This window comes from Lipophrys pholis (assembly GCF_963383615.2).
Source record: "Lipophrys pholis genome assembly, chromosome: 21".
Taxonomy (NCBI): domain Eukaryota; kingdom Metazoa; phylum Chordata; class Actinopteri; order Blenniiformes; family Blenniidae; genus Lipophrys; species Lipophrys pholis.
Genome location: NC_137649.1, coordinates 18,994,933 through 19,020,088, shown reverse-complemented (window position 1 = coordinate 19,020,088; position 25,156 = coordinate 18,994,933). Strand labels below are relative to the sequence as shown.

Sequence of the window (25,156 nt, the reverse complement as noted above, 5' to 3'; positions counted from 1 at the left end):
TGCTTGCAACACTGATTTGAAAAACGAGCCTCACAAAAACTATTCTGCGACATTTTTCTGAAAAGAAATTCACTTATAATGAGACGACTAATCTATACTTTGTCCGTTTGGCCCTCCTCATTACACCAGCTTTGTATTGCGTATCATTACATTTGGAGCTGTATCATTTCCACTCATTTATGCATAACATCAGAAAAACATCAGTGGCAAACTTTTGAAAATCGGTTGTTAGTATAATTTCATGGAAGCAGCCTCCATCAAAAGCTGTTGGTTACATGTTGTGCAGTACATAGTGCCACAGTGTAAACACGCAGGAATTCACCTGTGTTGTTTGTAATTGTGCTTGTGACTGGTCCAGTGCTTCTTGATGTTATGTGTACGTTTCTCTGGAATTTTTTTATACATATGCAGCCACAGTAACATCAGCCGGTTGTAATCACATTGTACCAAGCGTGATGACAGCTTTCATATGCTCTAATTCATGGAGGAAGAGGATGAATGTCGGCCTGGATTTGGCTGAAACGTACTGGCTGGGTCGACTGACAATGCTGGAAAGCGGAAAGGCAACATTATTTATGTTTGGCCTGCCTCTTGCGCAAGCATCTGCCACGGTACAGTAAACATGTGCCTTCTCGTTACAATAATATCACTGTCACTGTGAAATGTGTTTATTTGCTGAGCTGCAACAAATTGTACTTCAGGTTTGTTTGCGTTTCACTATATTCAGGGAGTGTGCTTGAATAGGTGTTTATGTTGATGAAGATTTTGGAGTGAATTTAAGAGAACTGAGAGACATGACTTTTTAACTCAAACCCTTCAAGGTCTATTTCGTGATGTCTTTGGATTCCTTTCTTGAACAAAAAATATACATAAACTTCACTTAAGGTGAGGATTCAGCTCTTTCACTGACTGTCAAACTGAAATAGAACATTTGCACCGTTGCATGCAGATTACGAGTCAAAGGTTTCCCCAAATAATCAGCTGTTTGGATTGTCTGTCCTGTTAGCAGTCAGGAGCCATTTTATCTAGACACATCTCCTCTTCCTCTGTTAGAAACCCAGACTGGCTAATTAAGCTTTGGTGCCATCGGTGTCTGTTTTGCCCGACAGAGAACAACCGCGGACTGATAATCATCTTTTAGCAAATATCGGTCACACAGAATCAAACCTAATCAGATATGGGAGCTGGTTCTTTTTCGAGTGTTGATATCTCCCTGTGTGTGTGTGTGTGTGTGTGTGTGTGTGTGTGTGTGTGTGTGTGTGTGTGTGTGTGTGTGTGTGTGTGTGTGTGTGTGTGTGTGTGTGTGTGTGTGTGTGTGTGTGTGTTATTAACACCCCCGGGTCCTCAGATGAGCCGTCCCCAGATCCCTGTTAACTTCTGCAGAGACCATAGGATTAGATGGTCATTTGAATATTGTCAAATATCCAAAGGCTTGTTTAAACATTCAGTAAGTCTTTGTTGGCTGATCGGCGGAGCAAACAGATGCCATACCAAATGGGGCATTATGTGAGGGTGGTAGGTGGCTCAGTGGCTGGTGCCTGGCATGGCCCGGTCTGACAGATGGTCTGGGGATGTCAAGACAGCAGGCTCTCAGTGACACAGTGGGGCTAATCATGGCAAAAGGCTAAATGATAACTGTAGACCGAGGATATATCACAATCACTGTGCAGTGCTCACCAGGGACTCTCAAATATTTGCTGAAGGATTTGGCAACCTTATCGGGAATGTTGTAAATCTTTGTAAATCTTCTAAATTGTGCTCTCCATGAGTTTCCTACGCAGGCTTGCATGACCCAGTCATACGGCGCCAAATCGAGGCAGAACGGATAACAATTTGTAAAACAGTTTTACAGAGACATAATGTACTTGAATACAAAAAGCGTTGGATTGTAAGTTATATCCGCAAATTGTCCTAAATGATATAACAGACCCGCTATAACAATAATAACCAGTGTGTCATTTGCTTTGTGAAACTGAATCAATTTTCACTCAAGTTTTAGTGCTGCGGTGCATAAAGACTCTTGTGCTTTAGTCCTTTTCAGCTATTGCTTTATGCATACCAAATGTTCATTCATCTCCCTTCAATACCCATTTTCACCAAGCAACGGTTACGTAGGCTTGGGCCCATTCTCGCTATCATTGAGGTCAGGGTACAGCCAGAACAGTCAATAACAGGTAAAACACAGAGAGACAGACTATCACCTCCAGTTGTGTTGGATATTTTAGAGCAGAGGTGTCAAAGGTAAGGCCCGTGAGCCACATTTCTTGAGTAGCCGGCACAACACAAAAATGAGGCCCGAGCTGAGGTAGCAGGGATAATCTCATGAAAAATGGCTGCCACATCGCAGAGTTTGTAAAAATCATGCGTAATGCAACAGCTGTAGAAATTATTCTTTTTTTTTTTTTTTCATATTTCACTGTATTTGACAACGGAAAGTTTCATTAAAATTTGCTTAATTGTTTGATTTTTATTACATAGACTCTGCAACACAACAGAGAGAAAAAAAAATTTGAGTTTGAATTCAAAAGTTATTATGGCATTATTTTACTGGTCCGGCACACTCAAGATGAAATCGTATGTATGTGGCCCCTGAACTAAAATGAGTTTGACACCGATGACACCCATTTAACTTCACATGTATTTCTCAAATTATATCCAAAATGCCCAAGACAGGAGTGATCAGTGTGAACCACTGTACAACCTCTTATCAAATATCAAATCCTTTCTAATGTACTTAAGTCAAGTTTCTGAGGAAACCTGCAATTCATGTTCCAAAGCAGCTACACAACTCCTGTGTGTCATTCATATTATCCTAAAAATAACAGGACAAAGCCATGTTCCTGTGATGTCTGCATCTGTAGAGAGATGAAACCCAGCCCCCTCTATTAAGCTGCTCAGCAGCTTAATGCAGCATGCCTCTTGCTTCTGATGCTACGCAGCCCTCCCCCTCAGCCCCGCAGGAATGTCGCCCAATAAACCCGATTGGTTCTGCTCAGAATTATTAACGATGTCATTGGGCCTGGAATCTGCTTTGTGTCCTTCCTACTGTCGAGGGCACGGCACATGAGCGCTTTGTCAAGAAATGGATGAAAATAAAGGGCCGCGAATAAAAGCATTTGTGAGCAGAAACAGCCGAAAGGAGACAACATATGCTACTTCCCTCCAGCAACTACAGTGGCAGGGCATTTACTGCCCAAAGCGTGGACCGGGCCCAACAGGGACCCAGTTGAATTATTTACTCCTGGAACCCATAGTGAATGTCTCTACAGTGGGGCTCGTCTCCATGGGGCCCCTGGCTGGTGGAGTGCCCCTCGCAGGATGCCAGAGGGAGGACTTAAGGCTGGAAATGGGCCTTTTCTCCAAACAGTACTGTGTTTCTCTGCAGGTTGCTCTGAGGAAGTGGTTGACTCGGAGAGAGGAATATAAAGTGACATAGGACAAAGCTCACCTAGCAACACTAAACAGACACAAAAGCATGTTACGAGCGCAACCTTTCAGCTTTCTTTTTTATTGTTTTTTTAATTATTCTTTTACATATTAGTTCTGTGCTCTTTTTCTTTCAATGCCGATTTACCTTTCTACCTTTTGACTGTGTACAAGTACTCAAATATGCTCATGACTTCATTATTGTTGCTTTACCTCACCATGGAGATGCAAGATGTGATTTCAGGGTCGACCAAAGGAAAAAGCAGGTGGGAAATCAGTGTGAAGCTTAAGGAGGCTTACAAACCATGGACGCTTGGTCACTCTGTCTCCTGGTCTTTTCAGCCTTACGTCTATTTTTGCACAGACTACATTTATTAGTCGCAACGTGGGCGTTTCTTCTTGGATGTTAGTGCACATGCATTTATTGTTTAGCGCGTGTGACATGACGGTCACTGTTAGCGTTTTCTTTTCTTTTTTTCCCTGCATTTACAAAAGCCCACACTAAATTAGTGCCTCTGTATGACTACAGGATAATTACCGTAGTTATGTACCTGACAGTTTCTGGAAGCCTGGGAGCTGTTTTTAGTGCCACCCCTCACCGAGTGCAGGTTGACGGACAGCTTGAACAGAGAGGGGGTTCATCCACCTCACAAACGTGAGTCAGACTGAGTGGGTGGGAGTGATGACTAAAGTACCTGGTACACGCTGAGATGGAGGAAGCACTTTTAAGTAGCAAGAGGGGAAAATGGCAAGCTGATTTGCAAAGTTCTGCACCTGTTACTTTTTGGAAAAGTTTTTTGAATTTTATGACTGAACTTTCGGTTCAAATGGTTCAGTTGTTTGTGTGTTAAAAAGCATCTTTCCGTAAATAAAGCTTGTTTGCTTTGTGTTTTGAAACGGATCATTAATTATACCTCCATCTCCAGTTCACTGCATGTAAGGTTCAATCACCGGCTCAAACCTGAAGTGACTGCAACGGAACTTCCAGGTTTTTCTTCACTCTAATTTAAAGCGCTGAGCTCGTGAGTCACGGCAGCTGATTATTTTTCTCCTGCTGGAGTTCATGTGGTGTACCTCAGGGCAGCTCCCTCCTGTCTGTTTCCACCCGCGCGATGTGATCTCAGCCAGCCCGAGAAGGAGTGCATGCCAGGTAGACTACTTCCACCTCATCAAACCTGCCCCTTGCCCCCTCTGTCTCTCCATCTTTCCTCCAGAGTAATTCACACGCAGCATGAACCGTCATCTTGCCTTTTTTTTTTCGCCCCCAGTTTATTCTCCGTCAGACTCGCTCTCTCTACTTCAGACATTGACCTATTCTTAGATGTTGGCAAGCGTATGAACACATGTAAAATTTACAACCTCATTTCACTGCTCTTTGCAGATCGTGTGCCCCCGTAACAGATTATTATTCAGGTTGCATTCCCAGAAATGAAGGAACACAGGCACTTTCTGTGACAGAGATATGAGCTGTCTCCACCGTATAATCATCCTTAATGTCCTGGCCTCCAAGCTTTTATGGTCTCTTTTAATCCAAGTTGGCAGTCTGTTGCCCTGCAGGTCTCTTTGCCCCCCTGTTAATCCAGCATCTGTTTCAAAAGTTTGTTTTTGGCCAGTGGTGACTGTATCGTCCTGTATTCATGGTGTGTCCAGGTGTCGGTGAGAGTTCTGATCGAGTGTCAGCAAACATAAAGACTCAAACAGCTGTTTAAGAACCCTTTACCCCCTTTGGTTCTTCAGTGGAGAGTTTACAAGGTGACTGATATTCACCTTAAAGTTTAGAGCAAAACATCAACTGTGTTTATGCCTACCGGAGTCTCCATCAGTCCCTATCAAGTGGTTGTAAAGTGTTTTGGTTTTTTTTTCTCATCAAACATTAAATTACAAGACTTAAAAGTCTCTTTGTGATTTATTTTTCAGTTTCAGAGTGCTGGATGAAAGTGAAATAGTTTGGGTTGAGTGGTTGATGGACTATGTGGCTACAGTCAATATTTTCTTAAGACATTTGTTATGACAAACTAAACACTAGTCACTACAGACGTACTAATATATTTAAACTGTACAGTCCTATTTTGCTCCCTTATGTACAAAATGCCTTAAATACTTTTTGAGGAAAAAAAAAAACCCCACAAGAAATCTTATTTTAAAATGTCAGAGCACATAAACCAATCATGTTCAGTTTCTAAATCCATTCATTCATCCATTTTTTTTTTAATATATTTGTGTTAACCCTCTTATAGAGATTTATTTTGATTTCATGGCTGTAGAATTGTCAGAAAGGGTTCAATGAATGAATGCCTCTGCTTTTAGTTTTTATCACATTTCGTCAACCTCAAAACCGATGCATTCAGTTTTGTTTTAGTCCACGGACATGTGAGATTTTAGAATTATTCTTAAGCTGTTTTCATTGAACATTTAAAAAAACTGCTTATTTCACATGTCTTCTCTCATCCTTTTGGTAGAAAACTCATTGGGTGACTTATGTCTCTGCAGAAATCCTTTGTTTTAATGGAATACAATTTTAAGGAATACATCCAGACATGGGACATGTTCTGAGGCAATTGCATTTTTTGTTTTAACCAAAATAATGTGATCAGATACACTGGTCAGTGGTCCTGGGTGTCACTTTGTACTTAGCGTGTGGACAGACATATCATCTTATATCAATGAAACCAATGGAATCAGACACAAACCATTCACAAGTCATTCACTGATAGTTTAACTGTAATCTGGGATTAAACAAAAAAAGGTCACCTTTGCCTCCCAAAAGCTAAAGACAATGTTACTGGGTCCATTAAGTTAAGTTTTAACCTCTACTTCTGCTTCGATAAAACTACAACTTTAGTAAAACATCAGCATTTCCCATGCAGTTTGTCGTATTTTTCCAGCTATTTTGTGATCACCTTCTTTCATTTAAAACCAGCCATTGCAATTCATTCTTCCTCCTATTTAAATCCACATTAAACCCAAATAAGAGCCCTCTTCTTCCCCCCGAGCCCCATGCAGAGCATGTTCTCTTGTCTTCGTCTGTCACTGACGTTCGGATGTTTGATCTGTGTCCTCCTTGTGGATGATCCTACTGCTGTGGAACATGAGACAGGAGTGAAGATGCAGGGAAAGTAAAAAGAAGATAATTAATAGAATATTTCATGATGTTGTTGGCCGTCTTGTCTTCGTCCCAGAAAAAAAGGGGTGTTGACAAACGTATTTAGTCAGCAAAATTAAAATTAGGCTGAATTGGTGGCTTTTTCTCTGCTTTTTGATGATTGTATTTTGTGTATATCATAAATGGTCATGGAGTTTGGACAGGACAGGAATGGAAGTTAACCAAGTTGGAGAAGGAAACTGAACAACGAGGCCGAGACATTGGGTGAAAGGCACGTTACATCCTGGGGAAGTTGCAGGCCCATCGTGTTGTAAACACACCTGTTATTAGATTGTAAGGGGAAAAACATGCCAATTTCAAACAGAAAATCCTTACATTAACATTGAATTCAATTCTTCTCACTGGGTATTCATTCAGGAATGGCTGGCTTTTTTTCATTTTTTTATTTTGGAAGCCACATGTTTTTAAGTGTTTCATGTTGTGTCAGTTAAGTGAAGTCAACAAGAAGGGCCAAAGGAAATCAAAATATACCTGAAGAGGCTTTGCTTTATCCCCCTCACCACTCCAGATTTAGTCATGCTATGTTGATGCCAAAAGAGAGCAGATTTCTCTGCCTGATTGTCCAATTTCCTTCTCATTTTCTGGCAGATCTTTGTCTTCGAAGCCCCACAGCCATCATGTGCGGTGAAGAGAGATCCTTTATTTTCCTGAAGATTGCAATCATGTTGACCACAAAATGAAAAGCATTTGCTTAACGTCCAAAACTTTAGACATAATTTCAAGGACGCAAAATGAGATGAGTGAAATTAATGCAAATCCCTTAAAAACACAGTCGTACTCTCAATAATGATGTGGTAATTTATGAGCTATTTCCTTAATGTGCAAACACAAAAGCCAATAATTATTTGCATCTATTCAAGCTCAGGAGATGTGTCGTATTGCAAGTGGTAGATTTTTTTAGGAGTCTTTGTGTGTCAGGTGACAGAGAAATCACATTATTTGATTATTGAGAGGGAAGTGAAATGGTGTTGGGCCTTCCTTATGTCTCTTATGAAGAATGGGCTTCCCTTCAGCGACACGGCAGCACAAATGAGATGTCAAGAGTTTTTATACGTGAGGTGGCAGACCGAATTTGAAGCCTCTGCCACTTTCTGTCTGAGTATGTGAGCACAGATAACAACTGTTGTCAGACATCGGCAGGTTTCATTCCACTTAATACGTGTAGACTTTTGTCTTTTGTACTATTTTTTAAATTTCACAAAGAACTGTGGTGGAAGTTGTCATATATCCACTCATCTTGAGGAACACTTTGTCCACCATAGGTTTGTGGGTACGTCGAGCAAATCCCAGGGTGGACTGTGGAAAAGCTGCCAGTAGGAATGAATTGATTATACTATATTACAGGCAGAGAAAAAGTATTTACATTTTGGGTTCTTGTCTTTACTGACATAAAGTAATAATGAAATGAGTCTTTTGAATTTCCATTTTAAATGTTTTATTTCCCTTGTCTTGTGGTTATTTATTGAGTTTAACACATATTATTCACACTTGATCATTCGCTGTGTTTTTTCTCCAACATGATGTCATAAATATCCACTAAAAATTCTCATGCTGGCAGTCAAGAAGGCAATAATGAGACACTGGCTCCACAAAGAACCCCCACAATGAACCAGTGGAGAGACATTGTTAAAAAATATTCACACTTTGGAACAAGCCTCATTTATGCTCAGATGACAATAAACGAATATTGGGAAAAGTGACTAAAGACCTACAGCCTTGATTTAGTAAAATGCAATGGTTTATTTTTAAAGTGACCAGATTAACTATATATTTTGTGTGGGGTACTTCATCAGTTTTCTTGTGGGAACACAAACATTAACTAGAATGGCCGCAGATCTCACTCAGTGCAGCATCTGGTTTAAATCTGAACGTTTGCCACAAAATAACGTGAAGCACACCAGCATCACTTCATTTCAGAAACCACTTCATGTCAGTCCTTTTCCTCTTCCCTTAGCATTGCTTAGAGAAAAAAAACACTATGGTTGTTTATCACTTAAATCACCGATATAGTATGATTGGATTATCAATCAGCACACACCCACGGCTTAATTTTCTGGCAGCTTTACTGAAAGATCTCCAATGTGCGGTTGTTCCGTCTCTACTGAGAGGTTCACGTCAGTTTGTGTCAAGCTTTGAGTATCGGGTGTGATGTATTTGAGCACTTTCACAAGTACGAGTATCTATGCACAGTATTGAACCCAACACCTGGCACAGGTGTCGGTGTCTGTGCAACCTCAGAGGAGCAGTACATCACAGGGACGGCACTGAGAAATAAACCACACAGACTCTCATTCACAATTTTAGCCACTGGTAATTTAGGGTCACGAAATCAGCTACTGCATGTGGCTTTGTCATGCACAGGGAGAAGATGCAAACTCCACACAGAAAAAGGCCCCCCACACCCAAAACTCAAATCAGGAATATTCTTGCTGTGAGGTGAGAGTTTGAAGTAATCCAACTCCAAATCCATAGTTTTCTGAAATTAAGTAGTGTTTTGGGGTTTTGGGTCATTTCATGAGTACTTTTGTCAAGTACAATTACAACATCGTGTAATTCACTCTGCTATTTGCAAATGCCTTTCGTAACACACTTGAATAAACGTTTAAACCTCTCAACCTGTATTTTGGAAGCAGCGAGTTTATAAGAAATGTGCTTTGAATGTAGATATGTTATACAGGTGTACTAACTGTCCCTGCTACTGATAATGCAAAATTCCAGCATTGTGTCAGTAGCTGCATTTGTGCACAACTTGCCAGTACTCCTATTCAGCCTGTCATTAAATCAGCAGCTTAGACTTCCCAGTTGCATTGGAAAGTGTTTGTTTTTTGTTTTTCTGTGTTGCATATAAATGTGGAAAAAAAACATCCCACATGACGGTGACAGAAACAGATGGTCTCTGTCAGAACTGACGCTGGAGTCATCAAGATTCAATAAATGTTTTGAGTCTGTGTACTCAGAAAAAGAAAAGAAGTATCTCCTCAACATTCTAAGTTTCACATTCAACTTACCTGAAATTATGGATTTCCTTCGGATGTGTTTTTGCCTGGAGTGCTGACTCCAGCTGCCCTACAGGTATAATGAAAGTCTGACAGAGGTCTGGCTGTGCAGTGGAAAGAAGTCTGATCTATGAGAGGAAGCACTGTAATGAGTTCTTAGTGTCCACCATTAGATTATTCATGATAAAAAATGAGGAATACAGAGCTTGCATAACTGCTCTTTTTAAAAATGAATCCCTCACTTTTCCCTTCGCGTCTGCGATGCTCAGCTTCACTCTGCGTCATGAGATGATTAGCATTGGGTGCGAATGTTCGGACGCTTTCCCAAGACATGAAATGAGAACCTGTCAGCACAAGTTATTGCTGATGTGATGGCATTTTGGAAATGTCGTGATATATGCTCTGCGTCTCCCCTCAGTCCACCCTACCGTCACTCGTTTCATGTCTCACTGCTTCAGGGTTAATGAAATGCCCCTACTGAAGAGCTGGAATGAGGGATTGTTAAGTCCACATGAGCTCTGAACCTCCTCCTACTCATTTCCCTTGACCTGTGCCTCGCCACATGAGCCCCACGACACATCAGCCCGAGTGGAGTGCCTGTGATGAGCTGAAGCTTTAGTAGAATCAAGATATGATTTTTTGTCGTTGCAATTTCCTTTCTTAACCATTATAACCCTCAATCAAACACATGTAATGGGAAAAGAAAAAAATTTGCTCCAGAGGGTTAACTCCTTAACATCATACAACTTGAGTTATTAACGGGTCTCACTTTACAAACTGTGTCCGCCGGGGCTTCCTAGATGAACTGCATCACACACAGGCGAGACAGATGGAAGCGAGGAAGATACTGTGCATCATTTTAGGAGATGACTTGGATCTTGGCACACTCGATCAGAAGCAAACACCCTCAGCCGAGATTGTGTGACTTACCACTGCAGAGTGGACACACACACAAAGCCAAATGTGTGCACAGTCAGTTCCAACCCTCTGGCCATTGATGCATCACCTGACAGTTGACTGATGAAGCGCTGACCTTTTACTCCCGGCCTTGTGCGCAATTCTACGCCTCATGAAGCCATGGTGGTCTTTCCTCCACTGACACTTGAGTGCTCGGATGAATTATAACCGCAGAGGCGAGTAATAAAAAGATGCAGAGGCAGCAGGCCTTACAGATGAGACGATGCAGAGCAGGATGCAGATAGCGCTGGAGCGAGGGAGATGGATGCCCCACAATCAAAGACTCCCTCCTGATCTCCTCTTCTGATTCCCCTGCACCGTGCATCTCACGCTCTCCCTCTCGCACTCACGTTGTTTGATCATGTTTACAATACGCCTGTTTATGAGACTTTTATCTCTGGCTTATCCCCGGGCTGCACACAGTGGCGTAGTGCCCTGCACTCCGAGTGCAAAAAGTTATTAAAGCAGTTTATACACTGAAGAAGTTAAAAAAATATATAGAATTTGCCGAGCTTTAATGAGAGTAAACAGTTCTCCAGTGCTGTTATGAAAGACTGCTGGCGCCTGAACCGATCGCACCTCGACAGAAAAACCTTTACATGGTGTCCCTGTGTGCAAAAAACTCTCTGTCTGTAGTTTCCCACTATGCTTTTGTGAAGTGGAGGAATTTTTTTTGTTGCTTTTGAATTGATGTTGTTGGTGTTTCTGTTTATACATCCCTTTGTATGAGAATGTACCGCCTTTGTATGCAGCTTCCGTAATCCATTTAGCTGCAGGTTTCTTCTACTTCCAAACACAGAAAAACTTTGATTTTGATGCTGAGCCTCCTTTCAAGGTTTTTTTTTTTTAGTTCTTTCCATTTTTTTATCTGCTTCTTGAAGATACAACTGGCATGAATGTGTTTTATTGTTTACTTGATGCATTGAGTACAGTTCTGCTTATTTACTAGGATGTACATTGTTTTGGTTACAGTTCGAGCAGCACATACTGAAAGTAAATCAAATCGAGGACAAGTTAAATCCATACTACAATGCCTTTGGAGAAAAGATGCAAGCATTACTTATACGGCGTGCATGTGCATCTACGCCTGTGCTTCAGCTGCAATCTGAAGTCTCTACTTGCTTGCAGAATATGTCTCTGTTTCTATGCCACTGCACACGTGTGTCTGGGCGTGTACATGATTAGGAGGGGCATTTACAGGGAGTGTCTCCGGTTTGGCATGAAAGACGGGGCTCTCTCTTCTAATGGGATCAATGTTTCAGTGCTTTCTGTCTGTGTAAATTATGATGTGTCTAATGTTTAAAACATGCTCTGCAGATGCGGTGTGACCCTCTTAAATAAATGACTGCACCGCCGAGAGAGGGAGTCGTCTCGGGATTAGCTCTGCTTCACACTCGGTGACTCACGCGGGATGATGACACACACGTAACAACAAATATGTGCACACTTGTACTTGGACACGCACACAGGCCTCTCAATAACAATGACATGAGGGTAACTCAGTTATGGCATGTTACCAGACAAATACATTCCGCCACACAGAACACATCTGCACAATATTTGTGTGGCAGAATAAGCTCATCACCCCCAGCTTGATGTCCCATAATTTCCTTCGAATTACCTGAGGGTTATTAATGCCGTCTGAACACAATCTTACTGTTCTGTTATTTAGCCAGGGTAGCCAGCAGCCAGTGGATCGGTGCCTTGCTCAGAACCTGCAGCACTGCTCCTCGATGTCATGGCTCCATATGTAAAGATGCATTGCTTTGAATAGTGATGTCGAAATCAGGATTCATGCCGGTTGGTCCATTATTTGTTGATTAGTTTAACATATTGGGCATAGATTCACACGGAGCTGCAGATATTGTGTGTTTCCAACAATATCTATTGCTTTGCATATGTTATAAAAATGTGCATCCCAGAGATGTGTCAAAATATAATTAAATACTTCATGAATAGAGTGAAACTTGTCACAAAACTGCACGTCTGCTCATTGTCATCGGATGAGGGAGAAACAAGCAGATGTATGAATGAGTTCAATGTGGGTCAATTTGTTGACATGAAGGGAAACTATCATAGTATTAGTATAATATAGTAAATTGTCATGAGGAGACGTCAGCTCGCTCGTGTTTCTGAAGCTGACTTACTTTACATCTGCAAGACACATCCTTTATTTGACACTTTGTCTCCTTTCAGCATGAACACCCGGCACTGAAATGTTACATTTGTTACCGAAAACATTGCCGCTTCCCTTTAAACATCCTGTTTGATTTTTTTTTTTAACAAAGCCATGCTTTAAAAATGCAGTGTGAACTGCTGTGAACTGGCAGGGTCAATAAAAGTGCAGCCATCCTCAAGATAGCAACCAAAATGGCTTTCTTTTTCCATCTCTATGCTGTAAAATGTAGGTCTAGTAAGACATGGAGGCATTTATTTAAAAAAAAAAAAGAAGCTTTTCACTTGACTCGGTTTGTGCACCAGCGGCACCACCCCTGAACAAGGCTCTACTCACTTATTAAAGCAACTATCCTTGACTCCTAATAAATTATTTCAAGCGCCTCAGTGTATATATTATAAGCAGAACACATTGCAACAGCAATAAATATCCTGTCTTTTGTTTATGTGGTTTCCTTCTTTTCTTTTGTTTTATCTGTTTATCTCTCTCGGTACCTGGGGTAGCTAACGTCACATCCACAAGATAAATTAATCACAGATGCGTTCGCAAACTTTGAATTGTTAAAACAAGTTGCTATGAGCAGGAATGAATGATGCTGCATGCTTTAACAAATGTGTTCCCCATCATTTTGAATAATTCACAATGTGAGTCTGAGCCTCTTCACATATATGAATATTAATATTAAAGGTTAATCATGCCTCCATCTCGTATATCGTTAATCCAACCTGGAGTCACTGGTGGGGTTAATTCCTGCTCCCAATGGACAGATCAGGTTATCACACCCTCATAGGCAAATTTAGGGGCAATTTAGAGCCACAGATTAACCTCAGATGCATTATTTTTTATTTTATTTTTTTGGAGAAAAAACAACAAAAACTCGTGCATGCCAGGAGATGCAAGGAGAAAGGCTCCCTGGATTAAAGGTGAACCACTCAGCTCCAATTATTCAGAAAGGTTGCAACAACTAGCCTTTCGTATTTAGTGTTACTCTTGAAGTACTCCTCAGCTTCAAACAGGTCGATGACCTTTGCTCCATACGAATATAACTTCAAATAAAAAGCTGAATAAATGATTATAACAGTGTTCCTCTGGTTTCATCTGTCTTTATCCTGTTTGGTGGCATGCGTGAAAGTAGTCGGGTTTTCATCAATCATTCATACTGGCATTTCTTTTGATCTGATGTCTGTGTGTGTCTTTATACTTGTGCTTCACAGGTGACCATTTGTGTGCGTGTGTTAGTGGGTTCTGAGTCCTCCTGTGAACTCTTGTGTGGATGTGTGTGCCCAAACCAAACCGTCCATCCATGCAGGTGACTTTAGACAGGTGCTGTGCTGCAGGTCTACCGACCTGAGGTCTGGCTCCTTTTTCTTTGCCAAACCAAATCTCCTCCTCGTGCCCAACAGAGTGTGACATGGTTTGAGTGCACAGCTGCTGACAGGTAGGGTCCTGTGACAAACTAAGACAGGAAGCTAGAGAGTCCTGTATTTCCTCAGGCTGCGGCTCCACCTGAATGTTAAGTGTGCCGAGTTCTTCTCATGCCGACACGCTGCAACTGCTAACGCGCTCTGTGAATGCCTGACCAAACACGTACTCTCAAGCATGACTGCACAGATACGTGACACGGTGACGCTCACTGGTCCGTGACTGTGTTTTACAAAAGCTAAGATCTCGCACTGAAGTAGGTGGCGACACACAATGCCATCCTCTTGCTTCAAACCACACAATCGTCTCGAGTCCCATCCCACCTCGACCCTTTGCCTGTTCGTATCGAAATTGCCTGTCTTTGTGGTAACTGGGAACTTCGATTTGCCAGTAACGGCTTCCACAATGCACCATCCAAAATGACATTTTGCCCTTGTAGGTGAGACCCTTTACTATTTAAGTTGTGCGCTCTGTTCATGGCTAGTTCAGACGTCTATCTCCTTTTTCTTCCTCTCCTCCTCCTCCTCCTCCTCCTCCCATCCTCCCATCCTCCCATCCTCCCTCCACCTGCCATCATACAGTAGCTCTTCGAGTCTTTTCCCAACATACCTGCTTATGTCTCTCTAGCTGATGTGCTTTAAGTGCCGGCAGCCTCCTGCCCGGTCGGCGCTCCGTTGAATGCACACAACAAGATCAGCCATATGTTCAGCTAATGGCTACAACGTCACAGCGGTATCAAATTGTATTGACTTTTGAGCGCCATAATAAATGAACTACAGTTTGCAACTTACTGTCATCCCGTCTGTTCTCAGAAGCATTCAGCTTCTGGACGTCTGCCAGAGCTTCTCTCTGAAGGGAGTGTTTGGGACTTTAGCTTTGAGTTCGTTGGAAGTCGTTACTTTGATGGAGCTGGTGGCGTTCCAAATACTCAAGTGAACAGGGGTGCATTTCCATTAAAATCCACAAAATTAGATTATTATTTGACTGATTGGTGCTCGTAAGTTACCACCGTTGCCTCACAGAGGGAAAATGTCCCGTTGGAGTAATGACTCGAGGACCTTCCTATTTGGAGTTTGCATGTGTCTGTGTCTGTGTCCTTGATTTCTTTTTTTTTCCAAAAGCGTGTTTGATGTGAATAGGTCCCTCAACGCAAAAGCATTTGTGCCTGTCCATGAGGAATAATGATGCACAACGTAATTACCTACGTCAATCGCAGTACAACCTAACAACTCAGGCCCAGTTTTCAAGTTCACGTTTTAGGCGTCCGTTCACATGACAACGGTCCTTGGAGACACTGAAAGTGCAACTTTTTGAAAACTGGCCCACGGTGGAACTTTTCGAAAATGCTCCGCCTCCATGGAAACGGGAGAACCATAACTTTACTGCAACGCTGCTTCTGCTCATGCACAAATCGATGGACAAGAATGACTGTCTCGAGAGTGGCATGACTCCCACTCCATATTCTCCCGGCCTTAATTATTAAGGGAGTGAATTATTCAAGACCGCCTTTTTTTCCCTCCAAAAAACTATAGTGTGATGACACTGTGTGCCACAAAGAGTCGCAATTTGATTGGTGAGTGTTGTGTAGAGGACATTTATCAGCCTGACACAGGACACAGTGTTCTTTGTTTGATTGGTTAAATTAGTGGGAGCTCATTTGCTTTCACAGCAAAAATCGGTTACAAGGCTTTTTGTTGTGTTAATTAAGCCAGAGCAACCATTCTGTATGCCATTTGAGTACAAGACAAGAAGATCATTGTTATTCCTCTCTTGCACCTCGGAGGCGTTGTAGTTTGTAATTTTATGATTTGCACCAAAGATGAGCTGCTAAAATGTACATTTTCCCCAAATGAGTTTGAGTTAAGTTTACCCTGAGACAATTACTACCTCCGAATGATTTCTTTAGAGTTTTTGTCTCTGGGGGCTGGACTGGTGCCAGCACCCATTGTTTTCCCACAACACAGTTCTCACAACAACCCTCCGGATCTGCTAATAAATGTTTTTTAGGGAGTTCAAAGTTATATTTAATCTACAGATTGTCTGACTCAGAGTAGAGACTTTTTTTTGTTTTTTCCAGTGAATGTGCAATCTTCTGTTTAAAACTTTTTCTGAGTAACAGCTACATCCTCAGCGGAATGAATCCACTTGTGATTTCAATGAGTCATTGTGCCTCATTTTCTTCCTTGTGCCATCTTTCACTGTTTAACTGAATATGTAATGAGACAGGAGAATATTGTCTCATGTCAAACCACCGGATTTTCATTCATTAAGACTAGTGGACAAGAAACACTCCAAAACCGTCAGAAGTTAGCACAGTGTATTCAGGCTTAACATATTCTATTCACTTAGAGGCATATTTTCTGAGGTTTTTGTTGTGATGAGCTCCGTTATCCTCCAGGGAAACTATATCAAATTGGCTTGAGTGTGTCGAGCACCACCAGCAGCAAGTTAATATCCAAACATTTGAGGATAATAAGGTTGTGTATTGCTTCAGTGTTTTAAAACTGCAGTCCAGTTGAGCACTGTTGCGGGAGAAGGACTACTATCTAACAGCTTTTAATCCTCACTAATGTGACATGAATAAGGTGCTATTTTTTGGTTAAACCGATTATTGCTTCAGGTGTCGACTAGCGAGGGAGATGTTGAATCATTTTGTCAACTAATTGTGTGTGTCTTTAAAAAAAAAGAAGCTAATCTTAAAAATAGTGTGAAAACCACAAAGGTCCTAAGATCTGGAAAGTTGTGTAGATGAGAAATGGATAACGTAGTAACATTTTGAGGACCACTCGGCTTTATTAGGGTGTTTTAAATACTCAAAAAACGCAACTTTCTGGAAAAGCTCAGTCTCCGTCTCTGTGTGTGGGGGGGGTTATATTGTAAATGTGCATGTTTGCATACGTGCATGTGTAGTTTCGTTACTTTAACTCCAAGTTTTTAACATAAAAACTACATCATAGACATCATTTTAAAATTTTTGCCGTGCAAATGTGAAACTTTTCTGAAATTAAAATGTCGCTTTCTCACTTGAAACATTGTCACGTAAACAGGGCCTAAAGTGAATTCCCACGCATTATACCAGGGATTTCTGCAGTCATTCTTGTGATAACAGTTCGACAAATCCACCACTGTGTATTGTTCCACAAATACGAACTACCTGTCGTGAAAGCTGCTCCCACTTTGTGTTTTAATATGCCGGATCCTTCAACTCACACTGTGGTTCACTCTTGCTGTAGCCTTCCGCCTCTGTCCTCACCCCGCCTGTGTCCGACCACTGACCCGCTCATTAATCAAACAAATAATCCGTCAGATGAGCTCCAAAATGCCAACAGGTTTTTATCTCAGGTCAGTGCTTCAGTGGGTGATTTTTGTTTTGAAGCAGAATCGAGCCAAAATACCATGACACAGAGCAGCCTTGTCTCTCACTTCCGAAACCAAAAAAACAAAACAAAGAACCCTCGCTGTCTTTTCTTCCGTAGCCTGTTTTTCGTCATTTTGCCTCTCCACGGAAGTTTAGTTTGAGCTGTTACGTTTAGGGATGTGCGTCTGTTCCACTACACCGGCACACAACGGCATTCGTTGAATGTCTAAATATGATCTTAATACCATGTGTCTGTGTCATTTTCAAGGAAGCCAAGCTGCGTGAGCTACTGGACGTCAGCACACTGGCGGGGAAGATGGAGAACAGGATGCTGACGGTGGTGAGCGGCACTGACATGGTCAACATCACCTATCTCAACTTCATGGCTTTTCAGGAGGAGACTGCGAAGGTAAAGACCCTGCGTGCATGCAAGATGACAGAAATGAATGCTCTATTGTGTTATGCAATATAAACCTTGCTCTTTCAAATCCCGGTGAAAGAAACATGCTGGGAGTGTTTCAATTTGCATCTGCATTCTTGAAATTGCTTTTTAAGGGGATGTCACGAAGGTTAATTAAAAGGGGAAAAAAATGCAGCATACCAATATTTCTCATTTGGATGTGTCCTTTATTTATCAGGGTCAGGGTTCATACTTTTAAGCATCATTCATGAATTATCTACGAAATCGTAGAACATGTATTAACAAATGTCTTGATTTGTTCGTGACAGAAGGCAGGAATAATATAGCAAACCATTACTTCAAATATTCCCCTGACTTGACCCTGTGTGTGTGAGTGCGTGTGTGTGCATGCGCGTGTGCATCCATTCATGCATGATGTTTTCCTGCAGGAATGGGCAGAAGAGCTCTTCAACCTGGCATCTAACCTGTTGGTGCAGAACATGTCCAGAGAGGCCTGCCTCGAGAAAGCGTAAGTTATGTGTACACACACACACACACACACACACACACACACACACACACACACACAAAATATAACTGATTGAAATGTAAAACTTGGCTGCTTTCCTTCCCGCTCAGAGATCTTCCCAATACGAACCTCCATTTGTAGCCCCCAGATTGCTGCAAAAGCTAAGCTGGAGGCAACTTATGGCCTCTACATGCTGTGTACGCACATTGCAAAGTTCACTGCATTTAGGCTGCACTGTACACTTAATGTATTCAACAAGAGACCCTGAGGGCTTTGGGTTTACAAAGGTCATCTCACCACACATCAATAAAAGCAGGAAGAAGTAGGAATAACAGAAGCAAAAAAACAGAAGACAAACAGGATAACGAAAGCTAAAATACATGTATGAGTCTATCATGCAGTTTTAGTACTTCTGTTGCTGCTTTAATGACATATAATATCAGGTCATAGAGAAGAGCTCCTTTAAAAAATCACTTTCCAGACTTGAGCTTCTTCAAGCGAGAACGAAAATAAATGTTCAGTCCCAACATAGTATATAATTTGACAACCCTATTTATAAAATGCACAATTAGTGATCCACAGATGTATGTTTGTAGCTTGTGACGGAGGGAAGCTAATGCAGAGCGAGCGTAAATATCAATCTGCAGCATTGTGTTGTGCTTTGTGGGCTCTGCTTTGCAACAACCTCCCACCTGTCTGATTTTTATCAGTGAACAGAAGCCATTACTTTGCACCCCCGAGGAGACTAATGGACTTTTGAGACAATAAAAGTGGCCATCGACCACACAGCACGGACAGAGTTGAATAGGACTGCATGGAGCAGGTTCGGAGTCATGACAGTTGCTCGCAGCGGCGGTTGTTGTGCAATGCTCGCTTACAAATAAGGCAGTTCTCTGCCGTACCCCTGCTGCAGCATGATGAGGCTCCATCCCCGAAGAGATGTTGATGCATCCCTGCGTGGGGTTAATTCCCAGCGCTTGCTCTTAAGGCTGCAATGTGTTTTAGCAGGGGTGGAATATATGGGCAGCAACAGGAATCTTGGCAGAACCCAGCATGTGTTCACATTGCTCTCTGTAACAGTGTTTTGTTTTGTTTTTTTTCTTTGAGATCCGTACAATAGAAGCAAGTCAACTCTGTGTATCACTCAGCCTTCAATCACCAAACGTAATTAATATTAACCATTGTAGATCATACACTTTCGTCTTTCTTTTGTTTTCACTTTTTCAAGACTACACACCACTGCAGCTTTCATTATCTCAAAAAAATAAATAAAAATAATGCCTCTGACACAAAAACCTCTCTGACCCTCTTTTAACCATTAAAGCCATCGGTGACTTTGCCAGTGGCAACAGGGCGGCTTTGTGAAGTGGACACCGTAATGGATATTAATTATTAGCCAGCAGCCACTTAAAGCCCAGCCTGTAATGATAGCTCCTGTTGCAGCTATGCTATTTATAGCCCTGGTTGCGCTGTCTGTGTTGCTGCTGCTGCTGCTGCTGCTGCTGCATGGCTCTTCGCTGCCAAAGCTCAAGACTCCCAGGGATTAGCCGCGTTTCTGACCCGCCATCTAAACACAAGCAGGATGTCTGTGGACAGACAGTGTTTCTTCAAATGTCACATGAATTGGGGAACATGCTGGTGGATAGACATGAGAATCAGATGAGTACGTCAGATCAAGTAAACACACTTGTAGAATTAAAACAGAGCAGAAATATCAGCTGCTTCATGCGGTTTAAGGCGTGTGCTCTGTCCAATGCAGATACACTCGGCTGAAGCTGCAACTAAACCCCGAGGGACGAATCCCCGTCAAGAAGTAAGTCTTTCTGACTCATCCGTCTCTCCCCTTGCCACCTCTCTGCTCCTTTGATCAATGCGTAGTTTCCTCTGCATTTTCTCATCACTCTCAGCCTCCCTACATGTCAGCACACACACACACACACACACACACACACACACACACACACACACACACACACACACACACACACACGCACACACACACACACTCTGTGGGTGTGTGCACATTCATCAGAATGAATTATCTTATTTTCCCTTCTCTGTTTCTGTTTCTCGTCTGTGAGAGCTCTTCCTTTTCCTTTGTGCATTTCAGTTTTGTGAACTTTACTTTCATTTATGCGGGAGTTTGTCATCACCTCAGTGGAAATCCGTCTCCATTAGTCAAGTTGAGGCTTTGAGGCGGGCAACAGTGAACTTCAGCGATAACCTCCCTCAGAGCTGCGGAGGGAAGCGGCGGGTGTCGACAGGGAGGAGCAGAGAGACACTCCTTGTCGTTTAGGGAATTAACCTCCTAGCTTGGAGGACATGTCAACTTGACTAATGTCAGCTTGACTCTGCCCTCCCACTGAGCATACAGTTGTGCTCGTGAATCCGCGAGGCATGCCTCCGCAAGTAATTAAAACAGGCCATAGCCAATGGAGACAGACCAAAACATCCTGCGGTAGCTGTGATGGCACAAGAGGTCATTGTAGTAAATCACAATTACTGCTCATATAACCGAAAATAAAGCACAACGCAGTAGCTTGACAGATGAAGAACTTCCCAGTGTGTCTCTTCAGTGTTAAATGGAAGTACTCTCTGATATGATGGTTTGAGTTAAAGAAAACAAAAAAAAAACACAACTTACATCTGCATCTCTTTACCCGAGTCAATAACGAGCCTTCCTGCTGGTATGATCAAATTGATGTCATTACCAGCACAATCTGAAATGATAATGTTCATGAAAGTGATAATGGCAGTAATATAAGAAATAGCCCCAGTTGTTATATGTGCTCGTCTTTGTCTGGGTTTATACTGTTTTTATAGGAAATCATTTTTTTCATGCACAAGGTATTTGCCTTTTGAGGTTCATGTCCATAAAAATCTGTGTATGCAGTTTTCAAATCAGATGATATTTACCATGAACGTTACTAGTTCATTAAGGAGCACTACAATACATCAGGAATTTCTGTCCTTCTGCCCATTTATCAATCAGTGTGTTAAAACGTAGACGAGATAGCTTCCCAACGCGCCAGAGAAACTGAATCAATTTCTTTTTAAATTGTCTCTGCAATAACAGGAAATGACTGTAGGACCTTGATGTATGTAGAATTTATTTCGGAGCCGTGCGACTTCATTACTTAAGGCAAAGTGAGCCTTCCTTTATCTCTATATTCCTATTGTGTGCACTGTATATTACATTTTTCATGCTGCGTCTCCTATTTATCTGTCATTCTGTAGAGTCTCCCTGGAATTTGTGCGCTCTCCTATCTAGTTCACTTTCTCTCCACGTTAGTGGATGTCTTCTTGTCACATTTTTGCTGTTGTGGCAATAGCAACTTCTCACATTACCTCTAATATGAGTCAATTAAAAGCTGCGACGACTTCACAAGTTTGACACGGAGGATCGGGGTGAAAACCTCCCCATCTGTGTGGAAGTTTTCTGCGATTACTCACAGGGTTGTGTTTTTGTGTCCCTACAGTATCTTCAGGATGTTCTCAGCAGACAGGAAACGAGTGGAGACAGCGTTGGAAAACTGTAACCTCCCTTCTGTCAGAGTGAGACTCCAAAATACTGATGCCCCCTCTGTTTTTAGTGTTACTGTCGCCTCATATTTCTCCGGGTCTGTGAACCTGCTTTCCATTTGTGTCCCTGTTTCTCCATCACATCCTGTCTCTCTTATCTGCGTCTATCAGCCTTTTCATCTCCTCCATCCATCCATCAGTCTGTTCTCTGGCTCTTCTGCTCTTTCTGCGCGTTCCCAACAACAGCAGCTGATGGCTGCTTTGCTCATTTGTTTGGAGTCTTATTTTCTGGATGTCTGCGTGGCTTCCCACACTGGACTGATTTAGCTTTAATGAAACAAATAGAGCCAATGGGAGCAGTCGGGATGACAAAAGCTCTTTTATCTTTACCTCTCTTAGACATCACTCGAGAGAAGCTGCCCTCTCATGCAGGGGTGAAAACAGTCCCTCGGCACACTCACAATCTCTGCTCTTTAACAGTACAGTAGTGAGCAATTTGCATCCGTGAAAGTGGGAAAGCGCTGCTCAATGCAGTTCTGAACACATGTTGAAACATATGGGTATACAATGGAGGAGACATATAGTTGCTGTAATGAATGGCTCCTGAACACAAACAGAAAGAGCACATACACACAGGGAAATACTAACACTCACACACAGAACAAGCCATACGTGATTATCCCAAGGAGAGCGCAGGAGGCAAGACGTGTTGCTGGATGAAGGTCTGCTGGGATTTGCTGTTATTCCATTGTGCCAGTAATTACAGCTAAATGGCATTGCTGTTAATCCCCAGGATGTACACACTCACATACACAGAGTACTGTGGATCACACCAAGGTCTTTCGAATGACTCAGTGAGTTTCAGCAGGGCTTGACCCCCCTCCCTACCTCCCCCCCACCCCACCCCCCACCCCCACCCCCTCCATCAGACCGTGTGGTTCTGCTCTGCTTCTCTCTGGCGCAATACAGTGCTGATCCTTCGTCCTACCTGCGCGGCTCTGAAGACTCGGCTCTCTGGCTGCATAAAGGCAGACATCGTCTGCTAATTACTTTGTTTCGGAAAGTGCGTCATTTCAATAACACAGTCAGGTAGAACAGCCCACGTTGAAGGATTTGTGTCTGACAAACACATCAGTGATTTTGGACAGATGTATGCACTATAAGTGGCAACTCACTGCTCTTTATGCAATGATTGTTTATTTGAATAAAATTGAATAAAGACACTCCACATCAATTCATATTATTATTATATATGCAATTTCTTTTTAAGGAATTGTTTTATTTACTTTTCTTCTTTACAAAGTGAAACATCTAACAACACAAATAAGAGGAAACTACAAAGTAGAGATCCAAACAGAAGCAGTGATATATAACTAATAAACAGATGGCGAAATATACTGAGTTATAGTTGGAAGGTTATACTGGGCATCATTCATTTCCATTTCCAGATGTATATAACCTTGTTTCTACCTTGAATATTAGACACAAGTTTCCCAACTTTTCTTGGTTATTTAAATTTTACATCTGACACATTCAGCAGTGACCTTTTGAACTTTCTCAAGGCAGTATTTGAATCTCTTTGAGTCTCTTTCTCATTTCTAACATGCTGTGATTACCAGCAACAACTTTGCAAAGGGTTTACAAAGCAACAGTTAGAGTTAATGGCAAAACAAGTTTATTGATACAACAATCAAGAGGATGCATACGATCTACCCACATTATAAATGTGACCCCCCCAGTCATTCGTTCACCCCGGTAGGAGATGAACTCAGACTCAGAATGCAGATTCTTTATTTCCTCTTTTCATGTCTGTGATTGTCCACATGGTGGAAGTCATCCAAGCTCAAATATATTTTGAGGGTATGGCACAGCAGCTTTCCTATAATACTTCCACTGCTTGAGCTGTAAAGTGGTGACCTCAGACACTTGATCATATCTCCAAATATTACTTTTTCTTATATCTCTTTTTTTTTCTTTCTGCGCGGTGTTTTTTTCCCCAGGCATTAGTTTAATTCACTGGTGCGGTTGCGCAAACCTTTCAGTTGTCGGGTCCATGCCCCACAGCAAGAATACATAAAACAGGCCACCATTTCTAGGCCACCTGCTGCCCTACATTTTGCATGCATGTATATGTGTACACTTTTTTTTTTCTGACTGCATGTATATATGTGTGCCGCAGAGTGACTCCATCCCCCAAGAAGATTTCACTCCAGAGGTCTACAGCATGTTCCTGACCAACATCTGCCCTCGTTCTGAGCTGGACCACATCTTCTCTGATGTGTAAGTTGCCTACTTGCCTTTAAAAAGAAGCCCAGTCGTAGTTTTTAAGGTAATGTGTTTGTAATGATTTGAGCGTCCTCTAATCTCCCGATAAATCACCAGCTTGTTCATGGCTATCAGCTTTGATGAGACAATGTGTTCCAAGTTTAAGACACCTGTTTTTACACATTAAGCCCATTATATGAAATTAATTAGTACAAGAAAGTGTGTTGCAATGGCCCTGGTTTAGACGTCTCCAGCCGGGCCATTTGGCCACCCGTGCTGCAGAAGCAGAGCTGCCCTGTGGCCCACAGGAACTCAGACCATCGGCTGAGGCAGCACGCCAGCTCCACCCGTGCCCCTCTAAGTCATAAATCTAGATTTTAATCACGGTTAAGTGAGATGGCAGGAGAGCCAGGAGGATATGGAGAAGATAATTTAGTGAAGCAGACTTAGATATGAAAGGCATTTTAATCAAATCTCATAATTTACTCAACACAACATTTAATCTTCTGGTCCTTTGCACGTCCACTGCACTCCCTCTCCACATCTCTTTGCGCTTTAGTTACAGCTCCGCCCCTCCACCTCCTTCTCCCCTGTTTCATTTTCTCTTTTTTTGAAATTCTGCTCTTGTACTCGCATCTCACTGACTTTGTTTTTTTTCTCTTTCTCTTCTTCCTTCATCTACGTCAGGGGGCCGAAGAGTCGTCCGTACCTCACAGTGGAGCAGATGGCAGAGTTCATTAACAACAAACAAAGAGACCCTCGTCTGAACGAGATCCTCTACCCTCCTCTCAAACCAGAGCAGGTCCAGCTGCTGGTGGACAAATATGAACCCAATGCGTCGCTGGCACAGAAAGGTCAGTAGCTCATGTTTCTGTCGGCACAGCCATGCTTATGTGCACACTGAAAGACATGTAGCACACTCTCACCGGGGCCTCCGAACAC

At 42.2% G+C, this 25,156-nt stretch overlaps 1 protein-coding gene across 1 annotated transcript in view; it reads left to right on the top strand.

Annotated features, from left to right (window-relative positions):
• plcb1l (phospholipase C beta 1-like) overlaps positions 1-25,156 on the top strand; it is a 119,714-nt gene that overhangs the window by 49,332 nt on the left and 45,226 nt on the right. The window contains exons 4-9 of the mRNA XM_080491361.1: positions 17,767-17,907; positions 18,348-18,427; positions 20,187-20,240; positions 21,907-21,982; positions 24,129-24,229; positions 24,902-25,068. Coding sequence (XP_080347487.1) covers positions 17,767-17,907; positions 18,348-18,427; positions 20,187-20,240; positions 21,907-21,982; positions 24,129-24,229; positions 24,902-25,068 — 619 coding nt within the window. The remainder of the gene's footprint in view (positions 1-17,766; positions 17,908-18,347; positions 18,428-20,186; positions 20,241-21,906; positions 21,983-24,128; positions 24,230-24,901; positions 25,069-25,156) is intronic.